Source organism: Gracilinanus agilis, chromosome 6 (genome assembly GCF_016433145.1).
Source record: "Gracilinanus agilis isolate LMUSP501 chromosome 6, AgileGrace, whole genome shotgun sequence".
NCBI classification, from domain to species: Eukaryota; Metazoa; Chordata; class Mammalia; order Didelphimorphia; family Didelphidae; genus Gracilinanus; species Gracilinanus agilis.
The window spans coordinates 166,385,143-166,411,679 of record NC_058135.1 but is presented as its reverse complement, the minus strand read 5'-3'; the positions used below and the strand labels follow the sequence as shown (position 1 = coordinate 166,411,679).

The 26,537-nt window shown below is 34.8% G+C and overlaps 1 protein-coding gene across 1 annotated transcript in view; it reads left to right on the top strand.

Moving 5' to 3' along the window:
- Positions 1–19,018, top strand: part of OCIAD1 (OCIA domain containing 1) — a 34,361-nt gene extending 15,343 nt beyond the window's left edge. The window contains exons 4-9 of the mRNA XM_044680383.1: positions 4,483–4,536; positions 8,061–8,108; positions 9,047–9,182; positions 12,297–12,466; positions 15,243–15,398; positions 18,476–19,018. Of these exons, the coding sequence (XP_044536318.1) occupies positions 4,483–4,536; positions 8,061–8,108; positions 9,047–9,182; positions 12,297–12,466; positions 15,243–15,398; positions 18,476–18,513 (602 nt within the window). The 3' untranslated portion in view covers positions 18,514–19,018. The remainder of the gene's footprint in view (positions 1–4,482; positions 4,537–8,060; positions 8,109–9,046; positions 9,183–12,296; positions 12,467–15,242; positions 15,399–18,475) is intronic.
- Positions 19,019–26,537: the final 7,519 nt, after the last annotated feature.

Genomic DNA, 26,537 nt, shown 5'->3' with positions numbered 1-26,537 from the left:
GAGATACTTGAAGAGTTTTTTCCTTCTATTCTTCCTTTCTTATACTAGCTGGAATTCTTTTGTATATTCAAAAGCTTTTCAATTTCACGAAAATTCTTTTTAATTTATAATTGCCTTTGTTCTTTTGTTATCCAAATATCTCTAGCTATAGCTTTAAAAGTTTCTAATAAAAGTTCTCTTTGCCTATTTTGATGTTGTGCTCTTTTTAATACTTAGACCGCTGTCCATTTTGAGCTTATTTTGTATGGTGTAACATCTTGTTCTATTCCTAATTTCTATCAAATTACTTTCCACTTTTCCCAGGAAGTTTTATGAAATAGGGAATTCTTCCACAGGTAATTTATGTTCTTGGACTCATGGAACACTGAGTCACTATATTTCATTGTTTATAAGTTTCCCTTATCTAATCTGTTATGATCTAGTTTGCTTTTTTAAAAACCAATCCAAATAGTTTTGATTATTATTTCTTTACAGTACAGTTTAGCCAAATGAACGGTTTCCTGTTCATTTCTACTTTTTTCCCTTCATTATTTGCCTTGAAGCTATATTTCCTCTTATTAAAATTTGTAATTTTGACTAGCTTGATAGTTTGCTATAGTACTAAATCTATAATCAAATTTAGATAACCAAATCTATATTTTAGGTAGTATCATGTTTATTATGTTGACATGGTTCAGTTATGAGCACTGAATATTCTTCTAGTTATTTATGGCCCTTTATTTCTTCAGTTATCTCTTGCTTTTGACAGTGCCTTCATGGATATCATCAAAGAAATGTAGGAGTAAAAAGATTTCCTTATAACTTCTCACCTTTCTACTCTTTCAGTCATTTTATACACCACTGCACTCCTGGCTATTTTGGCCTACTTGGTCTTCCACACATATTTTTCCATTGTTTTAAACTAGCTCTTCCCCATCCCTAGAATGTACTCTCCCTTCACCTATGTTTTGGAATCCCTGATTTCCTTCAATACTCAACTCAACAACAACTTCTACATGAAACTTTTCCTAGTTCCTTCATTTCTTCTCCACATCTTCTTCCCTACAACCCCCTCCTCCCCTTTCCCAAGCTGGTAGTGCTTCCTCTCCTCAAACTAACTTGTATTCATTTTGTTTATACAGTATTGTGTATAATTTTATATAGTTACCTGTTGTTTCCCCCTTTAGAATATAAGTTCCTTGAGGGCAGTTCTTAAATGCTTGATTGATAGCCTAGCCTGTGCATTAAATGGTGAAAGCGGATCATTTTCAACCCTTAAAAGTAACCTTTTATGTGTAAAGACTGAGAAGGGTGGGGGACTGCTGGGTACATATTCACCTTTACTTATTAATGAGCAGAATTTTCAGATAAGGATTGATGTAGGGAGCATATGTATATATATATATATATATATATATATATATATATGGGTAGTTAGGTGTGTGGTTTTTTTTTTGTTGTTTGTGTGTATGTATATATGGAGAGACAGAGACATAGACTTAGACTTTTTTGTTGTTTTTTGGGGCTGGACTTGGATTTCATTGTTGGGGAAACTTTGCAGATGAGCTTCTGCTTTCTGAATTCTAGAGTATTGCCTGGGCATTTGAGAAGTTATGGGACTTTCCTGGGGTCACACTGCCAGTCTGTCAGAAGTGGACCTTGAATCTAAGTCTTTTTGTCTATGAGACCAGCTCATTCTCCATCGTGATGCACTTACTTAGCTGTACGTGTGTATCTCAGTTCTTCCATTTGCTTGGGCAAATCACAGCCTCTCTGCATGCGGAGTTTCCTCATTTGCGTAATGAGGGGATTTGACTAAACAGTCCTTATACACATGTATACTGACCTTAGCATCTACTTACTCCTGGAGGAGTTACAGTTTTAATCCATGAAATGATTTTTTTAAATTGATGTTTTGGGGAATGAATGGCAAAGTAAACCAAGGGAAATATCTAAAAATGGAAAACCAGTAGATGTATGGGGTTATTTAGTACATTGTAAAATCTCTAAAGCTGAAAATCAGTCAGAAACTGAGGCTATTTAGCATAGAGAAGACATGATAAGCTATCTGAAAGTAGGTAAGGATTATCATATGGAAGAACTATTAGATTCATTCTTTTTAGTCCCAAATGCCTGTGCCTGCCAGGTGGTTACTACAGGGGATTAGGTTTTTGTTTAGTACAGGGAAAAACTTCTTTAAAATTAAAGATGTCCTGAACCACAGTATCTCAGAAGGTAATGTGTTCAGCTTTAATTCCAGAAGTTTGGTGATAAAGCATACTACTTTCCTCCTGACTGAGATGTGATAGACTTGGTGCAGAATGAGACATATTTTTTGGATATGACTAATGCAGGAATTTGTTTTGTTTGCATATTTGTTACAAGAATTTTCTTTTTTTATTTCATTGGTAGGGATTGGGGTAGTTGAAAGAGAATCAACTTTTGTTAAAAAAATTTTTTTAAGATAGTGTGTTTCTTGTGTTATAAGGAAGAGAGGATTTGAGCAGGTGAGCATGGTCTACAAGGAACAGATGTAAATGCAGGGACAGATAGTTACCTGGAGAGTAAGTGGTTTTTTTCTCTGGTTTCAACTGGAGAAGACTGGCTGCTTTCCTTGGTGTTTGTACTACTTTAGTCTCCCATTGTACCTGTTTACCTGCTGCTTGCTGTGATCTACTGAGTTCCTGGTGTGATCCTGAGTCTTTTGGACCAGCTGTCTGTAAGATCAGGTCTGGGGTCCTTGTGGATCCAAGATCTTTTTCCTGGGCCCACATAACCTGTTTTCTATTACCATCAAAAGGGGGGTTTGGTTTAGTGTAGGTCTATCTAGATTAGGGATAAGGATCTATTAGACAGGGAGATCAGTGTAGGGATCAAATTTTGTGAAGATTCTTGGTGATGAGACATTTAGATCTGGGGGGAGGTTTAGGTACTTGATATTAGTTCAGAGTTATCCAAATTCCCTTTCCACCTTTCCTTATTATAATAAATCCAACATCTATCTCTGTTATTGAGTGGTCTGTGTGTGTTACCTCAGGACAGGCTCTGCCTAGACTGAGTCCTGTCAGTCTATCAACCCACAGTCACCCTATTAACATTGGTTCTGTTAGCCTTCCCAAACCCGTTAAATCTTCTGATAAAGGCCTATTTTAACCATCTAGTCCCATCCCCTAAAATCACCCTCTTACACTTGGAAGACTTGAGGTAGTAATTGGATGAACATTTGGGATGTTGAAGACTGAAATATCCCTTCAAACTTTGTAATTCTATGCTGCTCATTAGAAATTCATTGGATTTCCCTCTCCCTCAATTTTCTGTATGTCTGATGCTCAAAAAAAAATTATTCTAAACAAAAGAATTTTAGCTTGACAATATAGAAATAGTTTTTGTTTTGAGTTTGCTTTAGCTTATTGATCCTATTAATAAGTTTCTATAAAGTTGTGGAGATCTATTTATCATCTCAGAAAATCTGATAAGGATGGCTTAGTTGATAAGAAAATAAGGGGACACCGGAGACAATCTTGACTGTTAACTCATAGCTGCTTCTCCGAAGTGCCATTGAGTCACAAGTTTATTATATATGAAAATCAAACTTCTTTTCACCCACTAGCACAGAGAGAGTTTTATAGCTTTGTAGACATTGCAATGAGTTTAGACAACACACAGAAACGCAGAAACTTCAAGGTGAAGATAAGAACCAGGCTGGATCTTCTGCTATGTGATTATCAGCAAGCTAAGTCTGAGAATACTTTTCTCAGGGGCAAATGTTCCTGCTAAACTAAGGTTCCGGCCTTGGCTGCATTTCTGACCAAAGGGGAAGAATGTTAACCTCTTGACTACTGGTTTGCTAAGAGCTTAAAGCTTTTCAATAAGGCCACAGTACTTTTCAACAAGAAAGGGTGTGGATCACAAAAGGGGGCAAAAGAGAAGTCTCAGATTTTATCTCAGATTTTGAGACTCTTAATCTTATTGGCTTCCCACATAAAATAACATCCAATAAAGTAGTATATAAAGTAGATTGACTTATATGTACATGCTCACAAACACATATACACTATATATTTTTTGTTTACACCAATGATTTCATTGATGTTAAGATCTCTTCAAGAGATTGTTTCTGCTAGTGCAAATCAGCTTCTTCAGAGGTCCCTTAACTCTCAGTTCCTGATGAACTTTCTAATTCTATAACAAATAGGAAGTGCTACTTATTATTAATATAAATAATCAAGCAAAAAAATTCTCATGTATATGACCAAAATTTTATGTCTCATTCTATTTCTTTAATCTTTTAACCTCTATCAAAGTTGGGGATTGTTCATTTTATTTTTAGACTCGAGATTGGACATTGTATGGATCAAAGTTTATCAATTTTTCAAATAGTTTGTCTTCACTATAGTTATTGAGTTGTAGTTCTCGCTTTACTCAACTTTTTAAACTTCCTAAGATTAAAAAAAATCTTTGCATTTTATTTTGTTTTGACAAATTATTTTTTCCTCCCTACAGCTCTTCCGTTTTCTGCAACAAGTATGTTGGTTACTCAGGGATTAGTTGCTAAAGGTAATAAATTGAATATTTGAATTTATTGTTACTCAAAAAAAATTTTATGGATTCCTTTTTGCATTATTCATTTCTTCAAAGATCTTCCCTTCTTTTTCCATCCTTTTATTAGATTGAACTTCTCTTATAATAATTAAAAAGACCATTAAGCAAAATATCTACCACAGGCATATCTGATAACATGCAACTATTAAAACTAATATGAGCAAGTCAATAATTAAGATGAATTTATATATATGTACATATATGTATGTTTGCCTTTATTACTATATGCCCATAGTACATACTTTGTAACACTTAACTTTGGCACTGCAAAGTTGGCAATGTTTTTTGTTCACGATATTGATATAAAGCAGTCTGGTGGCACAGTGGATAGAGTTCTGGACTTAGAATCAGGAAAATCTGAGTTAAAATTTGACCTGAGACATTTGCTAGCTATGTGACCTGGGTAGGTCAATTGCTGCCTCAACTGTAAACTGGGGATAATAATAGCACCTGTTTCACAGGGTTCTTTTTAAGCTGTGTGACCTTGAGAAGTTACTATAAGGTGGAGTTGAATTATATGACTTTTTTCTGCTTTCCTATGTCCTTTTCACCTCTAAATCTGATGAGTCTAAGCATTTTTTCTTCTAATGTTCCCATTAGGTAGGGAGTAAAAATGTTATCCCTATTTTATAGATGACAATACTGAGACTTAGAGAAGTCAAAAGGCTTTCTCAAAGAAGGAGGCAAGGTTTGAATATTTATGGTTTGCTGATCATTATTTTGAGTCAATGTATTTTATTCCCAGGTCCCATGGGGGCTGAGGAAGGTAGCAGGCTGCTATGTGCCTTTGATCTAGCTTTCCTTCAGCCTTGCTCTTTCACTAGACCTTCATGTCCCCACAGACTGTTTTCCTGTCTCTTTCTTCCTTTTTCTGAGCTTCTTTACTTCTCAGCACTTTGGAATCTGGCTCACAATCTTCTTGCTCAATTGAAATTACTCTTTCTAAAGTTACCAAGTGATCTTTGATTGGCAAATCTCATGATCTTCTCTTAGTCCTTATCCTTCTTAACCTTTGCAGCATTTAATTGTTAGAGAAAGCTTTTATTAAGTACTTTTTATGTGCCAGTCATAGTGCTAAGCACTGGTTTGAATACTATTGACCCCTCTCTTCTGGGTTTTTGTAATACAACTCCTTTATCCTTCTCCTCACAATAACAGCTAGTATTTATGTAGTGTTTTAAGGTTTCAATATTCTTTATAGGTAGCTGGTGGCATATTGGGTAAACTACTGGGCCTGCAGTTGGGAAGACCTGAGTTTAAATCTAGCCATAGGCACTTATTAACTGTGTGACCCTGGGGCAAGTTACTTAATCTGTTTGCCTCAGTTTCTCCATCTGCAAAAGAAAGATAATGGCACCTACCTCGTGTTGTGAGGATCAGAGAGAAACATTTTTTTAAAGCTCTTAGCACAGTGCCTGCCACATAGAAGTTGCTTTTTAAATGCATAACTATTCTCTTCCCCTTCTCATATGTTACCTCATTTGATCTTCACAACAGTATGATGAAGTGGGTACTACTAATATCCCTATTTTATGGTGACTTCACTCAGGATTGAAGTCATAAGTCTGAGTCCAGAACTCTACAGCATGCCAGGCACTGGCTTTTAAAGCTCTTTACATTCTGGTTCCAGCCTCAGTACGCAGTACTCTTGTTCTCACACTTTGCATTCTAGCAAAACTGGTCCACATCTTGTCTCCATGTCTGCATTGGCTGTTACTCATGTCTAGACTGCATTCCTTTCTCACCTCTGCCAGCTCAAATACCACCCTCTACACACAATTTTTCCTCATCCTAGCTGCTGATGCCCTTTCTCCTTAACTATCTCATAGCTGAATTTATCCTACACATACTTATATATGTCTATATTCTCTTCAGTAAATTGTAAGCTCCTTGAGAGAAGGAATTGTGGCACAGTGTCTGGCTCATAAGGGCTTACTCATTGTTTGATGAATGATTTATTGCTTGAAAAGGAGATGCCAAAGAATACAGCCTTCCCTGCTCCAGGATATCTTCTATCCCACTAAATACAAATTAGTTTCGGTTAATGAGTTCCTTCCTTCAAGTGCAGATGACTGATTGGAGAGAGGTAAAGTCATCTCACCAAAAGAGTAGTGAATCGTAAGGCTTTAGGTCTAGTCTCTAGGGCGGGCTCTGCCACTATGAGCTTTGTGATATAAGATAAGTCTTTTTTGCCTCTGTGGGCCTGTTAGCTGTGAAATGAGAGGATTTACCTTAGGTATTCCTGCCTATGCAAAGCTTTTTTTGATCCTTCTAGTTGTTAGCCTTTTTCCTCAAATTACTTTTTTTGTGTCTGTGATGTATAGTCCCAGAACAATAAGATGAGGGACAGCTTTTCCTTTTTTCTTGGTATCTTCATTGCCTAGCACAGCTTTGGGTATGCAGTAAGTGCTTAATAATTGTTGATTGAATCGAGTTTATAAGTTTAGAATTAGTGGCTAAATGAGAAGTAGAACCCAGGGCTGTTTCTTTAAAGGACTCTCCCATAACCATCCTATTGGCATTAACAAATATTTTGTACCTAAAAGGTCCAGCTCTCATTGCTAGAGAGCATCCAATAATTAGGATACCAGGGTTGGGAGGTGGAGAGTTTATTCTTCAGCAACTATGAGAGTGGTTGGTGGATTGCATTGATAGAACCATGATATTTGAAAGAGTATTTAGTATTGCTAGAAAGGAGGAAGGTTGTAGGTCTACAGACAGTTTGGAGGAGGCAGACTGATCATTATTTGGGATCCTAGAGTGTGTCTGTTTTGGCATAAAGAGAGTCTTTGGTTAGAGTTGGTCTAGAGGGTGTAGGAGGAATGAATTTTCAGGAAGAGATCAAATGCCAGCAGGTGCATTAAAGAGCAGCTACTATAATCTTAGTCTTGGTCTCCTCTCAGTGACTAGTTTAGAACTCTCAGTGGTTTTTTTCTTAGACTTTTTCTAGTCTTTAAAGCATATTGAAGAAGATGAATGCCTTTTAAGCTTTGTATTTTACATTTTAAAAGTTCTTAGTGTTCTTAGTGTTAGCTTAAATTGTTGGCAGTGCCATTTTTCAGGGGGCTTTATACCATCCAAAACAATTTCTTTCTACTAAGACATAATGTTATATATTTCATTTTATTTTCCTACCTCTTGTTAAATTTCTATCTTCATTATTTTCCTGAAACTCTAAAGATAAATTTCCCATTATTTTACCCATTATTATTTCACCAAGTTTTTTACCACTTGAGATTTTAAGACAGGAAGACACATGAATCACTTAAAGAGCTCTTTTTCAGTTGTGACAAAACTCTACAACATTTTTTATTATTAAATTTTCTTACATAATACATCCTATATCATCCTGGTTTAAATCTTTCCAGTTATGGCAAAACCTTTTAAAACTTATATTTTTTATGTAAATATATCTCTTTTCTCTGACTCCTCAAAAATTGATGTTATTTACTGAGAAATTATTTTTCTTTTATTTTTAGGAATTCTTTCCAGTCACCCCAAATATGGTTCTGTTCCTAAACTTGTATGTAAGTGTAAAATAATCATTGATATTATTTTTTTCACCTTAACCCTCAAAAAATATGCAACACTTTTTTTCTGAGTGAAATTTTAAACATTATCAAATTTGTTGTCATCTTAAGCCATAAAACATTCTTTTTATGAAATGTTCTCATATGAGAAAATTTGGTCCTTTTACATAGTATGAACCAAAACTATTCAATTAGTACCAAATCTTAAAATGTAATACAAAGAAAAGCAACCTTTGTAGTGCAATATGTTGTTTTTCTTTAGTAACTACTTTTAAGAATTAATTGAATTAACACTTGAAAAGAGTATAAATGCTTTATAGATATACTAAGTAGACTTCATAATAACAAAATGTGGAAAGTATGAATATTTTGCCCTCATTTAGTACTTTACACTTTGTTTTTTAAAAACTTCTTTTATTTATATTATCTTATTGATCTTCACAACTACCATCAAGATAGTTAGATTTAGTCTTTCTATCATCATCATTATTCCCATTATACATGTGAATGGAGTGAGATAGATGACTTAAATGACTTCTCCAAGATCAGATAGCTGATAAAAGTAGGATAATTATAAATAGTAGAACCAAGACTAATATTCTTTGTCTTCTGACTCATTTTGGAACTTTTCCCATTGTATCTTGTTTTCCAGAATATGCATTAAATTTTTGTTAATTGATAAGTAACACCTTTATTTGGTTTAAAAATCTTAGTTATGCTCATTTTTTCTGATCGCATCTTTGGTTTTGATACAGAAGTACAAGCTTATTCATTGTAATGTCAGTGTCTGAAGAATTATTTCTTAGGACTTCACATCCCTCTCTAAATTAAAAGCATAATTAGAACTACAATCTATTTAAAAACTATCATTTTTTTAAAAAAGTTTTTGGCCAAAAAGGTACATTGTGAGTCAAATTTTTTTCTTTATGATTAAGTTGCTTGTGTAATGGGATACTTAGCTGGAAAACTTTCTTACGTGAAAACTTGCCAAGAGAAGTTTAAACGGCTTGAAAATTCTCCTCTTGGTGAAGCTCTACGTCTGGCACAGGATGCTCAACTTGGATCACCTGGGTAAGGAAAATTTTGATTTTTTAAAATAACTTATTTAAAATGTTATTCCTCTTAAAAGTTGTAGGAAGTCAGCTAAATGCTGCTATTATTCAAGGGCATGACAACTTTGCCTAGGACTGCATTGGCAACTTTCCATTTGCTGCAGGCTGAATCTAATTTTGCATAAAATGGAACAGGACTTAGTTACCCTTACCTTAAAATATAGACAAGCATACTACAGGGATTGCATGTCCCAGAATAATAGTATTTTCTTGACATGAATTGCCAGACTCATTTAGTTCTTTCTGTGTCAAATTGCTTTTAGTTCAATGAAACATGTTTCTAGTGATCATTTTAAGTTCTCCATTATCTTAAGAGTAAAAAAAAGACACCCCCCCAGACTGTTTGATCCAATGGAAGAAGGATCCTTTCTTCTTACTTATACCCAAGAGGCAATTCTATCGGTCCTTTTTATTTTTTAACATATTCTATTCCTTATCTCATCATGATTATCCCAAATATCCTCTTTCCTCCTCTCAGAGAGCTATCCCATATAACAAATAGTATTTTTAGAGGAAGAAAAAATAAGTGCAGCTGATGAATATGTTGAAAAAGACTGAAAATGTATAATATTTAATACTTCTGGACCTTCTTCCGGGGAGTAGGGGAGAAGCGAGGTGGGGGTCATCTCTTCATTTGAGTCCTGCTTCATCATTATGTTTGATCTTTTGGTGTGTAGTAGTTGTTTCTATTTACTTTATAGTTGTTGTATATTAGGGTTTTTTTTACTCTGCTTACTTTATTCTGTATCAGTTCATATAGATTATTCCATACTTCCTTATGTTCATCATGTAATGCCATGTCTTAAAACACAGTCATATTCCATTACATTCATGTACCATAATTTGTTTAGCCATTCTCCAGTTGATGAGCATTGACTTTGTTTTCAATTCTTAGCTATCAGAAAAAAAAAGCATTGCTATAAGTATTTTGGAGTATATTGGGACTTTCTTCTTATAAATGGCTTCCTTGGAGTTTAAATCCAGTAATGGAGTTTCTGGTTCAAGGAATATAGACATTTTAGTCAATTTGTTTGCATAATTCCAAATTGCTTTCCAAAATGGTTGTACTGTTTCACACCTCTAATCAGTGAACATTTATTATTAAGAATATGCTATGTGCCAGGCACTGTCTTAAGGTTTAGGGATTCAGAAAAGGGTAACAGACTACCCTCAAGATGCTTACAATCTAATTGGGTAGACAACATGCAAAAAATATATACAATTTGTATATAGGACAAAAAGGAAATAATTAACAGAGGGAAGGCTCTAGATTAAGAGAGGCAGATAAAGCGTCTAGCAAAAGATAAAATTTTAGGTGGGACTTAAAGGAAGCTAGAGAGGAAGGGCCCCTAGTTGCTTCTAGACAGAGAATTTCCAGGCTCTATGAATCCTGTCCCTGACTTCACTGTGTAAAAATAATAATTGGCCGAGCTACAAAAATAAAAGTTAAAAACTATGGAAATAAAGGTTCAAAATTTTTTCTGATACTTTTGATAGATATAATCAAAAGAATCTATAGTGATAAAGTGAAGTGAAGCTCATAGATGAATTTCCCTTCAGGGCCAGGCGCAAGGAACGCTAAAGAGACTTTTGTTATAGAAAAATAAACAATTTATTTAAAATATATAAGGATAAAATGGATTTCTAATTCTAATGAATTCTAACTCCACCAAAATAAAACTCCTTGGTTCCATAAGGAACTACTTCTCCTGTGTTTCATAGGCTACACTAATCCTCCCTGATCTGACTAACCCAAATTTATACTATTCTAAATAAAACTACCACTATTATCCTTAGAATTCTTAACTTCGCCTTTAAGTTATAAAAATAACAAAGGCTAGTTGGTTGAATCTCAACAAGAATCAAGTTAGGACCCTGAGCTTTAACAGACTCAGAGTCCAAACCAAAGACCAGGTTTTCTTTGGTCTTCTCAGAGTTTAATCAATCTATCAACAGTAATAGATAATAGTGTTTCCCAAGTTGGAAAAGAAAACACTAAGCACCTTCAGGTGTTTCACTCAGACAGAGAGAGAAAGGCAAAGATGTTGCCTTCTCCAGCCCTGAGAGAGTCCCTGTGTGTGACTCTGCCAACTGCCAGAGACCAACTGTCAAACTGCCACATTCAGAGAAGAGTAACTGTCATAGAAAAACAGTTATAACTGCCAACATTTGAAATTTAACATACTGTCTCAGCCCTGCTTCAAACTCCAATTCTTTCTCAAGCCAGCTTCTTCACTTCTTATCTCTAAACTAATAGAATCACACTTATTTTCTAATATCATTCTTATAACTGACACTCTGCTAGAGGTGCCTCTTTATCCCTCAGTTTATGGTTGCTTTATAGACTGATGTTAAAATCTGAGTATGGTGACTCTCCGATGAAAAATTTTTCATAAAAGTCTTTTCCATTTTTCTTAGGTTAATTGTCTCAACATTTTCATTTCTAATTGTCCTCAGAATTCTACTGTGAATTTGATAATCCCCTTCCTTCAGTTAGCACACACTTTGATCTGTAGAACTCATCTGTTACTTAACTTATTAGTCACATTAGTAAAGTATGGACCGATAACATTGTTATAATAGACCTGGACCTAATATTTGTTAAAGGGTTTTTTTTAGTGTTTTTCTTCCTAAAGTTCTGTAAAACACTTGCAACCAGCTATTAAATCCCAATAATTAATTGATTAGACTTTGATCCTTCTTATGTTTTCTATTTAAAGTGTAAAAGTTTTAGAAATGGTTGGTTGGAGATTCAATTTGTTTTTATGTTTTAGAACTAAACATATATTTGATTATATTGTTTAAAACTAAATTCTGTCTTTGAAAGGATTTAAGGCAGACGAGTGGTAAGAGTTAGGGAGTTGAGGTTAAGGCCCGACAGAAGAAATACCCGAGATCAGATTTGAACCTAGGATCTTCAGGCTCTATCCACTGAGTCTCCTAGCTGCCCCTTATCTTTTAAAAAAACTTTTAAAATTAAGAGAATTTGTTCTGGGCCACTAACTTTTTATATTATTTTTCTTGTCTATCATCTACATAAAGACGGGTTTTACATTGTGGTTTCATTTCTCAGATATCTTTCAGAAAAGTCAGAATTTGAGCCTGCACATTCATCTATTGGAGCATCCCTCACATCTGAAAAAAGTGAAAAAGAAAGTTCCTTTCCTCTTTATGAACCAGTCCCATTCAGTGCTTCCTTGAATGAATCAACTCCTACTGGTATTACTGATGATAATGCCCAAGGTATAATTTATGTTTAAATTAATTTCATTGTTTCATAATTCAATTCATACTAATCTTCTTATTGAGAACAATGATATACAGTGATTTTTAACTATAAAGTGTTTTATATTCATTTTTACTTGACCCTTAGAGGTATGTAGCACATTATTACTACTATTTAATAGAAGTTTGCAGATTGATTTTAGTTGTAGCAAGAAATTTACTGCAGAAATATTTCTAATTCTACATATTTTTCTAACCTTCCTCATAATTTTTGAGCTTCCAAAAGCATTACAGCATATATGTTAGAATTTTATTAGGCAATCTTTCTTAAGCTTTTATTACTGCAGAAAATTACTTATTGATCTACTTTGTTGGTACTGAACTTTTCTTTTAAAAATTGTATTCATGTTTTGTTTTTACATAACCTATATTTTTTATTGTTTTTCTTTCCTGATATTGGTAGTCATTTAGGTTTTAAAATTTTTGAATCTTCCATTTTTCTCTACACTTTCCCCTTTGATAATTTTGTCAATTTTTATAAGTTCAATAATCATCTCTATGCCTGCAATTCCTAAATCTATTTAGTTAGCCTCAATTTCTCTTTCATGAATTCTAGCCCTACATTTCTAATAGTTTTCTAATTATAAAGTACTTGAGAAATATTCGTTACACGTTGAATATTTTGTAAACAGGCTATAAACATTTCCTAAACTATTTCTGAAAAAATCTTGTGTTCTGTGCAGTGTAAATATGGGTTCTGTGAGAAAAATGGTATGATGAGTGAGCAGAAGTATTGTATTTTGTTTAGGAAGACCTCATTTTTGAATTCCCTCTTTACCATTTAACTGTGGGTGTGTCTTTGGGCAAATCACTTAGTCTCTGAGTCATAGTTCCCCATCTGTAAAAGGTGGAGGTTAGAACGGATAACCTGGAAGGTCACACGCGACCTTAAGTCCATGATCTTCTGATCCCATGTCTGAAATGGAATGGATTATATTTTTTTCTCTGTCCTCTCCTCCAGACTTCCTGTTTTTTTAGAGGACACTGTTATCTTCTAGTAATCTCACTTCAGATCTGAAACTCTGAATATTAGAAACTTGCTCAAGTTTATATAGCTAATTGGTGGAGAAGCAAGGATTATTAGAACTCAGATCTCCTGATTCCTTCTTTTGATAAATGGAATGGTCTTCTCCAGCCTTTGAGCAAGAGATACAAATGTCCATCGCAGGGTTTGGCCCATATTGGGGCCTATTGGACTTAACCAAGCTTATACGTCACTAGGAAGCCTTTTGAGAAATTAGGATAGGATCTTGGTAACAATTTGGCAAAATAAAAAGAATAAGAGAAGACATTCACCAACTATTCAATGTCTGCTATGTCCAAAGCACTAAGCCAGATGTTAAAGGATTGAAAAGATTGGGGCTATATCATGTGAATTTGAAGCCATCTTATTCACCTATTTTTGTTTTGAAATATGTAAATTAGGCCTTTCTCCTGAACTCTTAAAATGAATAGTCATTTATGAAGTAGATTTCTTTGCTCAATTACCTTGATTTTTTTCAATTGTATTCAAAACAAACCATACTCATTTTGTCTTTAAGTCAAAGCAACTATGTATAGTATTTTAGGATTTACATAAAAGGCAATTCAGGTTTATTTTCAGTGTGTAATTTTGGTAACAAAAATTTGGTAAAAATACTTATAGACTTTTCCTCTTGTTTTTTGATGAACTATTTTGTTTTTCCCCTAAGGGAATCTTAGAGGTACAATATCTGGTATATTTTTGTGCTGTTAATAATTATACTAGTTATAACCACTTTCACTTCTTTTAAATTACTATCTTTGGGATAATGTATATATAGTGCTAGTGTTTTCAGGACCATCCTCTAAAGGGAGGTAAAATTATAAATTTTAGCTCTTACTTTTGAATCATTTTGCAGATTTCCTGACAAAAATAAGAAGTTAGATGACACTTCTTTGTGGTTCCACCTTATCTTAGACATATATTTTGTAATGAAGTAAATAGGAAAAAGTTTAATTTCTTGAAAAAGAACCATTCTCAAAGTTAGCATTATTTTAAATATATACAGGCATACATATTTGCATATGTATATATGCATATAATATGCATACAATATATAAGAATATATTCCTTATTAGACTTGGCAATGGACCAGAAATTCTAAAATTATAAATTCTCATTTGGCTTTAGATTACTAAGCAAACCTAATTACTCATATATAAAATTTTTCATCTTTAAAAGTTGTACATTATATTCCCTACACATAGCTAGTAAATACTAGTTGTTTATCTAAATTTGATGGCAGTTAAAAATACATAGGCAAAGTAACAATAAATGTGAATAGATGTGTATAAATGCAAATTTACTATGATTATGCTTTAGTTCATATCTTTTTTTGATTAATCATATTTTCACTTCAGTTCAATATATAGTTTCTATACTTTTCTAGTTCATATCATCTTAAAAGACTTTAAATTGGTATCTTCTGTGATAATATATAGCATACTTTTTCTTGCCAGATTTAATCTGTAGCAGTTTTATACTTTGGCTTTATATTTTGAAGTAAGCTAAATAGTCTTAAAAGTGTTAGAGGAACTGATTTTCCTCCTAGTTGCTTTTTTTTCAAAAAATGGGATGTGTTTTGAAAAACTGTCAGGAAAAAATTGAACTGTTTATTTGCTGTAATGTATGATCAAAAAGGATTTGTCATTTGAATTGCATTGCATTTCTACCATGCTTTCAATGATAGTTTATATCTTTTCATTGTTTTAGGACCTGATACAAGCACAGAAGAAAATCTTTCTAAGAAAAAAGTTGTCACATATGAAGAATTAAGGAATAAGAACAGAGAAACATATGAGGTTGCCTTGTCACAAAAAAGTGACACCCCACTTAAGTCTGTGCAGGAAAGAACACCAAAAAAAGAAGGTATAGTAGCTTATTATATAGTCATTGTCAGTTGCAATGTTAATTCCGCTACAGTCTTATTTTTTAAATTTCTTAAAAATTAAACTACAAATTTTAGTTAAATTTAAATTTTAGAAACTGTGAATATTTAATTTAAATTAGAATTTAGTCATGTTAGAATTTAATAGCTCATAGTATCTCAAATTTCACCTGCATTTTTATTTAAATTACTTATGAAGATTAGATACTGACTCAGAAATAAAATTTTCTGACAAGCATATCAGAATTTGAGCAACAGTATAGCACAGCAGATTGTGGTCCCCTTGGAGTTAGGGTGATTATCCACAAACTCTTGGTGTTCTAGGCAACTGTGTACAAATATGTTCCAATAAAGCTATTGATTTGTACCAAGGAAATTTCCCATAACTGTAGAAGTTACATCTATATCATATTTGAAATGCAAATGACAGTTATCTTCTTCAACATAATCACTTATTTCAACATACTTATTTCAACAAACATTTGTTGCCTGTTGTGCTATGTGTCAGAAAGAATAATCAGGAAAAGCAATCCTTGCCCTCAAAAAGCTGACATTCTAAAGGGGGAGACAACATATAAACAACTCTGTACATAACATATAGGATATGTACATAGGTAAAGTAGAGGAAAGATAGAAGCATTAAGGGGGACTGGAAAAAGCTTTGCAGAAAGCTGAGACTTGGAAGAAGATGAAGAGGGAGAGAATTCCAGGCATGGAGGACAGACAACCAGTGAAAATATTGGATATGCAGGGTCTCTTGAAAGAACAGGATGCTGTATCACTGGATTGTACAGTATGTGGAGAAGGAGTAAAGTGTAAGTAGTCTAGTTAGATAAGAAGGTCCCAGTTTATAGAAGGGCTTTAAAAATTAAAAACAGGATTTCATGGAATGACATATGTGGTCACATCTTCACTTAAAGAATATGATATATTTTCATAGCTAAAGTAGAGTGTGGCCTGATGTGAGGAGAGATTTAAAGCAGGAAGACTACCCAGAAGGCTCTTATAATTGGCAGGTATGAGGTGAAGGGGCCTGTACTAGGGTAGAGACAATGTCAGTAGAAAGAAGGGGGCATATACCAGAGGTCTTATGAAGTAGAATCAACAAGCCTTGGTAACAGATTGAATATGGGGGTATTTTGATTCCTCTACCTTGAGAGTGAGTCAAGGGGGATGACCACTGCTGGAAAGGGTAACCAGAGATACCATTTCATCCAGAGGAAGATTGAAGGAGTTGATTGTTGCTATTGTGTAAAGCATTTTCAGTGCCCCTAGCACATTCTTTAGAGGTGGTTATCCTTTGAGTGGATGTGATTTTTAAAAAAGAGCTTATTCCTATTTAAGCCTGGCTGAGGTGGTGATAACCCTGGGCATAACCAGGTCATGACTATAAAATAATCAGTTTTATTGGAATTCTAAAAGAGATTTGAGCAGTTTCAGTGACCTGGAAAAGTATAAATGGACAAGACTTTTCTGGATATCCATTTGAATACTGACCTTTATAAAGGTTTCATTATTATATTTAATAAACTACAATCTCTGTTACTTAGATATCATTTGGCTCTTCATTTTAGACACAGTAGGACAAACTTGGATTTCTGTTACTTTTGTCATTAATTCTTGTTCTAGCAACTGGGCATTGCACAAAGCACACAAAACAATCAAATATTCTGGTCAAAACAAGTTAGTCCTTCTTTGGGACAGACTTTAAATAGTATTGTTCTTTCCAAATAGAATGACATTGCTATTTTCTTGAGTTGTTTTCACAGTGTAGAATTCAGTGTTTTTTAAGTTGTGGAATTTAAAAGGATGTGTCATTGTTTTTAAAAGATTACTATTCTGTTTTATAAATTAAAGAAAGGAAGGAAGAGGTTGTTGGCCCTGAACTTAAGATTCATTTCTTTATGGGCAAACAAAATTTTACAGTAGAGAATTCTAAAGAGTTATAAAATATCAGTTCTTCCAGTTTCCATTAGTCCTTTAAAACTGTCATTTGTTTTAAATTGATAATGATTATTAGTTTGAAATAAGATTATCATGTAGTGGTATTATATAGTAATACTACTCAAAAGAAGATGTAATAATGTGATTTTTACACATGACTTTAAATAGATAAATTTTTTTCTAAGTATAAAAAAAAAGATTTGAGGGCAAAACCTCAGCTAAGACAATTATATATTATTCAATTCAACTAATGCTTGTTTGGTGTTTGTGTGTGTGTGTGTGTGTGTGTATGTGTGTGTGTGTGTGTGCGCGCGCGCGTGGGCAAAGCACTACCCAGATTTGTAAAACAGGTAAATTAGGAAGTGATAATTCACATTACAAAAAGATTCCTACTTTGTCAGAGAATTAAATTATTTTAAATATTAAGATCCATAATACATTTCCTTTATAATTTTTAAAAATACATTTTCATGTAACTTTATCAATAATGTTATCTGTTGTATGAGTACTGTTGTGTGAAGTGAAATACACCTATCTTTTAAAAAAGTATTTGATTTTAGTTACTAGTATAGCGATATACTTATGTATTGATAACATAAAAATAGCTCTGGTTTTGTAGTATATATTGCAATAATTTAGTTCTGTTTGAGATGTAAGACTGAGTTATATACGTATTAATATATGGTATATGAGTCTGCTAGCCATTTCAAAAGCTCATCTTTTTTCATTATTTTACCTCACTATACTATTTACTAATCTTATTTAAACTTCTTTACTTTGATAATCATTGAAAATGATACTTTTTCTTTCTTGAATAATACTTGATATTGAATATGGCCTTTTACCCTCCACTAGAAGTACTTATCCCACCCCATCCAATTTGGTGGAAATGTTTGTTTGATTGTTACAAGAGCTGAAAGAAAGCATCTATCTTCCCACTTCCCCCCGGTCTTTTGGGGAAACTGTTTTATGTTAATATTAAATACAATTACTAAATTTTCTGTGCTTCTGAACAAAAGAGAGAAAAATGACTTTTTTTTTTAGCAAACTTTAAAATGGTAGTTAAATTATAATTCTTTATTTAGAAGTCTCATTTGTGTCCTTAATTCCCTAGGGAAAGTAAACCAATATGGAGATACTTGGGATGAATGAAAAATTGTGTTGTCTACTGAAGAGAGTTTGTGTTGAGTCTACTGAAGAGAATTTCAGCTAATCAGCATCATCTAGGCGGTCATGAGCATCTGCAAGAAAGTGCAGAAGCAGTCTCCATAAGCATATTTAAAAGAAGAAATGTGGGTTTTAGTAGTATGGCTTAACAGAAGGTTTAATATTAATTATGGATTTTAAGGTTAATATTGTATCAGTGTACACCGCTTGGGAAACTAGATGAATGAAGGCATTGGACTGTGATTTTATAGAGTTTATAAAATCATCTACAAAAATTGTTTAAACTACTCTCAAAGTATCATCAAAAGACTGATGCACTGGAACGGGCATAGACAGATAAAGTACTATATGTGTCTTTGTGCACATATGGCCAAAGCAACCAAAATGTTAAGTGTTAAAAGTCCCATGTGAAAAATTTGCTTTCTTTTCTTAAAAGGTTTGCCATGTCTTCGTTTATATCTTGTCAATTAAAGTTGAAAGCAATATGCAACCACTTCTGTATTTATTGAATATATGGTTCTGTCTTTCTAGCTTATAGTGAACTTCTGAGTACATTTACAAGCAGATAGAGTTACATCAGGACAGGAAAGAGAAATTCTGGTCATCTATTTTAGGTAAGAAAAACTATTGAATTTGAGGTGAAGACCTGGGTTGAAACACCAGCTGGATCACTTATATGGCCTTGGGGAAATCATATCCTCTTTAAAGGCCTCCATTTCCTTATCTGTAAAATTACAGAATTTGACTAGATGACCTGTAAGCTACCTCCCTTGATCTTAGAACATTTATAATAATTTTAACAGTGAATGTGACTCATCATCAAATGAATGCTTTGACAAAACTATATGCAATAGTATTGGAAGGAAATGACTAAAAAAAAAAGGCCAACCAAGTTTATTTCAAAAGTAAAATCCTGTCTTTTACAAGACCTTTGAGAACAATAATTTGGCACACTCTTATTCTTCACTGTAAACCTAATTTTAGATCCTGTTTCAGGGCAGATAAAAATACACTTAGGGTTTTACCACATCCTATTATTGATAATGTATAAGTACATAGTAAGGTACAACTTTCAATCTTTGCTGAAATGTTTCAGTAGTAATGACAATAAAGTAAAGAAGCTGATGCATTTTAGTAAAGCTTAATTGAGAATATTTGAGGGATCCTACCTATAGTGTATTGGAGGGACTGGGAAATACCACCCCCCCCCCCCCAAACTTTGATGGCACAGAAAAATGTATAGGCAGTTTCAGATGTATTTGTTGTAAACTTAGTTTTGGAATAACTGGCCCAACCAGATGGCCTGAGATTCTTGGAAGTCCACTTCATGCCCAGCTTTGGGGAAGTTTTCTTTTGGAGGAGAATGAATATTGGGTAGTACTCTAGGCTATACTCTATCCCTTCTTAGCACTATTTTTTTGGCCAAGGGTCAGTCTCCCACTTATTCTTTAATGCCAGGTATGGTGAATCTTTTATTTTTAAATAAATATGAATCTTTTCTACTGTGTATGGAATACCCAATTGGTATTTATTTTAACTTTTCTTATAGAATCCAGGTTAAAAACATAAGGTAAGGGGGGCAGCTGGGTAGCTCAGTGGATTGAGAGCCATGCCTAGAGACGGGAGGTCCTAGGTTCAAATATGGCCTCAGACACTTCCCAGCTATGTGACCCTGGGCAAGTCACTTGACCCCCATTGCCTGTCCTTACCACTCTTCTGCCTTGGAGCCAATAAACAGTATTGATTCCAAGAAGGGAAGGGTTAAAAAAAAAATAAGGTAAGGATGAAAAATGAATGAAGTCATCTTTAACTCATTCTACTCCTTTTTCCATCATGACTAGCAATTTTTTTTTAAATTTTTTTTTTTTTTTAAATTTTTAACCCTTGTACTTTGGTGTATTGTCTCATAGGTGGAAGATTGGTAAGGGTGGGCAATGGGGGTCAAGTGACTTGCCCAGGGTCACACAGCTGGGAAGTGGCTGAGGCCGGGTTTGAACCTAGGACCTCCTGTCTCTAGGCCTGACTCTCACTCCACTGAGCTACCCAGCTGCCCCCATGACTAGCAATTTTTAAAAAGTGATTATATTCATTCTTGCCATCACAGGGCTTGTGTGAGATAGGCTATGCTATGTTTAATCTCCAGTTGGAATTGTAGTTTCTTTTCTCAACATGATGATTATATTGTATGGGATCATTCAAGGCAAAATACAGTTTGTCATTTGTCCAATGTAGTCATCTAGGCCTAGACATATAAAGATGAAGTAAGATCTACTTTTGCTCCACAAGTTTGTGTGTGTGTGTGTGTGTGTGTGTGTGTGAAGTGGAGGAGTAAGAGAAGTTCATTTTGGACCATTACTTAAAAAAAAAGAAAACAAAAAAAATTCATGCATTTTCTTCTGATTTTCTGATTTCTGATCATGTCAGACAATATCTTATATTGGTTTGACCTCCTTTTCCATTACCCATAAGAGCCTTTCTAGAATTCCATCCTGAAGCTCCTAATTTCACCTCACTCTTACCATCCAGGTGATGATCTACTTTACTGAGAAATTTGACCATTCCAGCTCCTTCGTTTTTCCTTCTTTATACCTTAAAACCTTCATCTCCATCCATCTTGTCTTTTCTTTTGGTGACTCTCCTCATCAAGGCTATCCCCCTTGTACTTATGCTCTTAATTCTCTATGTACTTGAGGACCTTGGTCTATTTCTTTCTCTCATTTTCCATCTCTCTACTACTACTCTGCTTACAAGCATGATCAGGGTTTCCCTATCCTTAAAAAAATGATTTTAACTTGATTTATCAAGCTACCACTACATCTTATTTCTTGCCAAAGTTTTTAGAAAGAATGGTCAGCTAGTAATTCCACTTCTGTGTCACATGCAAGATTACAACAGTTTCCATTTCAAGAGGAACTTGCAGTTATGTCATTGAATTTGGAAGTAAAAGGAACTTTAAAAGTCATCTAGCTTAACCCTCTTATTTTACAAGATGAGAAAACTAAGGCCTAGAGCAATGAATTGGTTTGACCAAGATCTTTGTAATAGGCAAATTTATAAATTAAGATTTAACCCTAAGCCTCTTAATAAACTTTTATTTTACTTCCTGTTGTTTTCCTCAAACCCCAATAAGGACCCATAGAGAGATAGTATCCAACCCTTGTGTTTTCCCCAGCTGGTTGATAACCAGTAAACTGTCAACTGTCATCTTGCCAACTAGAGTGATTTCACCTAACACCCACATCCCTTGTGAGAGGTCCCCTGTTAACCTGTGAAATCCTGTCACATGGGGTGTATGGGTGTGTCCTGGTTGTGTGTGTCACCTCTGGATTACCCCAGTTAGACAGTTACCAATTTCATCTTATAGAGGTGGAGTAGTGGAGCTGGGATGCAAACTTATTGTAGTGCTAAATCCAGCACCATATTATTATAGAAATTTAGTCCTAAATCCTCATTTTGTTTTATTAATTATTAATTTTATTTTTACCTATTTTGCATTACCTTAGTTTCTGAATATATCTCTCTCCATTCCTTCTAACAAATAAAAAAAGAACTATTTCTATCTCCAAATTCATTACTTTTTTTTATTTTTTTATTTTTAAACCCTTAACTTCTGTGTATTAGTTCCTTGGCGGAAGAGTGGTAAGGGTAGGCAATGGGGGTCAAGTGACTTGCCTAAGGTCACACAGCTGGGAAGTGTCTTGAGGCCAGTTTTGAAAAATTCATTGCTTTTTAAAGTATATCACTCACTTCTTTTGCAATGTTTTACCTTGTCAACTAAAACTACTCTCCAAGGTCCTGTTGACTTGTCAAATCAGATTGCCCTTTTTTGTTCATCCTCAGTCTTGTTGCAGCATTTGCACAGCACCATCACTTCCCTTCCCCACAACTATCTTCGTGCTTCCCTCCAATGGCTTCTGAATTTGCACTAGTCATTCTACTCCTACCTAACCATCTGCTCACGCTCCTTCTCAGGCTTATTTTCTTCCACGAAAACACTTAAAATGGACTTCCTTCAAACATCTACTTGTTGAGATCCTCTTCATTTCAAACCCAGTTCAACCTTCATGTTGGAAATTTTTCCTGAATTATCCAGTTATCATTGTTTTCTCTCTAGGAATTTAGACCTCTCCTAATCAGTATCATTGCCTTGATATATTTATTTTAAAGCTATATTACTATGCTAATCACTAAAGATTCAGATACAAAAATAGCATAGTTCCCCATTCAAGAAGCTTAGAACTCAGTAAGGATATAAGTTATATTCAATATGGAGTGCCTTGAATGGCAGACAAAATCACTTGAACTTTAAGCAGACATAATAACGGTGTTTAAGTGTTTAAAGGGCTTCCATGTGGAAGAAGTAGTAGCCTTGTTTCCATTTGTCCTCAGAGGGCAACAGCAGGAGTAATAATTGATAGAAGTTGCAGAGACAAATTGAGATTCAAGAAAAACTAGTGATTTTAGCATCGTCCAAAAGTAGAATAGGCTACCTCCAGAAGTGATAGGCTCCCTCTTGTTCCTCGGAGGTCTCCAGCAGAAGCTGGATGATCACTTCTGGTATGGTATAGTGGAAATTCTTTTGAGTATGGGTTGAACTAGATGGCCAATGAGGGCTTGTCTAATGCAAATCCTGTGGTTCTGTGGAAGACAATATGGAGCTACCAGAGCTATAAACAGGTGCTAGGATACCCCAGTTTAGAAGCTGCAAAAATTAAATAAGACTATGTAGTTCTTTAGCTGCATGGAAGCCACTATAATAACTTAATTTCTCCCTCTTACATAACTGAAATTGTCTTCAGTCATGTTATTTTAAAATCATGAATTCCAAAATAGATATGAGGGTACATTTGTTGCTACTTTGTCCAGGTACCAAAATGGCTAGTTATGGTTCTGGGAACTCCTGAAGATTATGAAGTAGAGTAATGAAATGATTCAAATGTATGATTAAGGGATATTAGTCTGGATTGAATTAGGAAGACAGTTCTTCAGAGAAAAATCTTTTAGGAGACTGAGTATTTTAGAGGAGTGGTAATGAGGACTTGTGCTAGGGTAGCAGCAGACTATGGAAGAGGTTTAGCATGTTACTTTGAAAGTTGTGCTGTCCTTCCTTCTGAACTTTATTTTTCTTGTGTGCATTTTTAAAAAAATGCTTCAGTGACTTTTGGTGACCCCTATTGTTAATTTTTCCCTCTCTTCAGGTTCTCCTCCCTTCCTCTTCATCTAAAAAGGAGAACACACTCCTTTTACAAATCTGCCCAACTAGGGAAGATGGTGGCAGGCTAGGATGAATTGGATTCCAGATCCAATTGAAAATTCTGAATAGGGTTTAGATATACAAGTCTAGAAAGAAATAAGAATCACTTAATTGTGGGTAGAATTCTATCCAGCCAAGGAATCTAGAACCCCTAGAATCCTGTGAAGAGACAAGCAGGGGTAAATGGAGAGCCAATGCAGGGCAATTCCAGGAGGCTTCTAGCAGTAGCAAGCACAGAGGGCAGAGAAAGTTGCCAGGCAAACTCAGCCCACAGACTTCCCAGCCTGTGGCATAAGGAGTCCATCTGAGAGGACCAGCCCCTGAGACAGCAGCTGGGGGGTGGGGGGGAGCAAACTAGGAGAGACTGCCCCTATATATAGCCCAGAACTGTAACAGGCCCAAAACTGAAGAAGGGTTTAGTCTTGACCACGACACTCAAGACTTGGGAGGTCGTGCCCTCAACATTAATTGCTGAGCTTTAGCCTTTCCTCCCACCCCCCAACCTAACATCTGAGGTTGATGAGATGAACAAAACAAGGAAAACTCTCAATAAGGGAATTCATCTATTTGAGATGCCCAAGAAGTAAAACCTCATTTGAGTGGTAACTATACCACAACTCCAATAAAGCCTCATAAAAATAACATTCTGAGTGCAAGGATTGCAAGATTATCACAAAGTAAAATGAGATACAACATGAAATCCTCAGGAGGGGAAGAATGGCATCTGTCAACTGAATAAATTCCACAGGATTGTGCTGAGAAGGGAAAGGAAATGATGATTTGGGTAGATTATGGATTATTATGGAAATATCATTTTTGTTAGATTTCAACCCATAAAACAACTTGGGAAGGTATAGAGGCTTAGGATAAGTAGTGCTATACATACGTGTGCAGAATGATTGAAAAGGAAAGCAGGGATGGAAAAATTGAAGTCTAGTGAATGTGAGGAAACTCAAGTTTATAGCACCAGCTGGAAGCTCACCCACACCCTCTTCCAGTGCCAGTACCTATGTGTGTCTGGGAAGCTGATGTAGGGGAAGGGGAGGAGAAATATGACCTCAGTATCATCCTAGGAAGGGAGAACATCCTGGAGTGCAAGAAGCTAAATAACAAAAGAACCCTATTCTAGCACCAGCCATTTTCTAGCTGGTCTGGCAGCTGCACGGGATAGGAAACTTCCTCTTATGCGTGACTGATTGATTGTCAAAAATGAGGGTTGTCATTGCCAACCCCATAGTGTTTCAAGGGCCAAGTAAGATCATGTAAATGAAATGATGATAACAATTTATATTGCTACAGTGCATTAGCGTTTAGAAATGACTCATTCATAACAAAACTGGATTGCAAAGTTCAGATATACACTTTTTATAGGGGAGTAACCTGAATCATGGGGAATAAATGGCTTTCCCAGCTAGGTTCACATAGCTAGTAAACACTTGACTCTGAGTGCATTGATCTTCAAATTCTGTTGTTCTGGCACCAAAAGTATTATTGAGATGGAATGTGGTTATATTAGTAATAGTAGTGTTTTAAGTTCCAAGTCAATAAACCAATTAAGTTAAAACTTCCACATTTAGACACACAGTTTTATAGATCTATATACAAATTTTTAGTAATTTGGGAAACTTTTCTAGGTTCTCTGTGTGTGTGTGTAGAACCACAGAACATAGCAGCTAGAATGGAATCCAACTATTTCATTTTGCAGATAAGGAGGTTAAATATTAAAGGGGTTAAAGTGCTTAATACTGAAAGTCTTATGTATATATTTACATCTGGTAACGAGTGGGTTCAGAACCAATGGTCTAGAAATTAGAAAAATCAGGGAATTCCCATCTTTTTAAGAGCCTTCTTTGACTAGAGAATGTGGTATTCAAGAAACCTAACATGAAAGTCCTAAATAATAAGTAAGTAGGTAAGTGAACAAATCTTAGAAACAATACATAATCATATTAAAGAGAATAGCAGTGAGACAACATGTACTATGTACCCAAAATATACTGCTCTTGGGGGGGAAAAAACTTATCCCTGAAAATATACATTAACAAAAAAGAAAAAATGGAGGAATGATGTTAACATGCAATTAAACAATTAGAAAGTCATCAAAATTATAATATTAAATGCAAAAGAAATCAAAGCAGAAATGAATAAAATTGAAAACAAATAAAAAAATAGAAAATCATCAGAAACTAAAAATAAATGACATGCCTAAGAAACTGAGAATTTATAGGAATAGAAAACACCAATCCCCCAAAACAAAAAAATACTCAAAGATCCTAAACAACCCTATTTCAAAAAAAATGGGAGGCTCTATGTACTAGAGATTCAAAAACAAAAGTAAAAATGTCCCTGATTTTAAGAAGCTTACTTTCTACCAGTGTATCAAGTGAATCCAAGGTGTATCATTTTAGGGGTAGAAAGGAGAGCTCCAGCAGAAAAAGGCTTCATAGTTCTTGAGCAGTCTCAAAGGACATAAATGGAGAATCATCATCTAGCACGGTGGCACTCCCAGGAGCCGGGGCCCAGAGCATCCTGAGTTCTATCCTGGGATTCTGCATAGGTGTGTGGCGCACAGAGGCCTCCTCAGCCCTCTGTGGGGCTTCAAGCTCAATAAGCTGGGCCTGACAAGCTGGCCCTAGATCCTCTGATGGTAGAAGACACGAAGGCTGGGTGATGGATAAGGCTGCCAGTGTGATCACCAAGATGTGCTGGTAACCACCAGGGCTTATAGGTGAACACCAAGCCCTTGCCTCTTTAA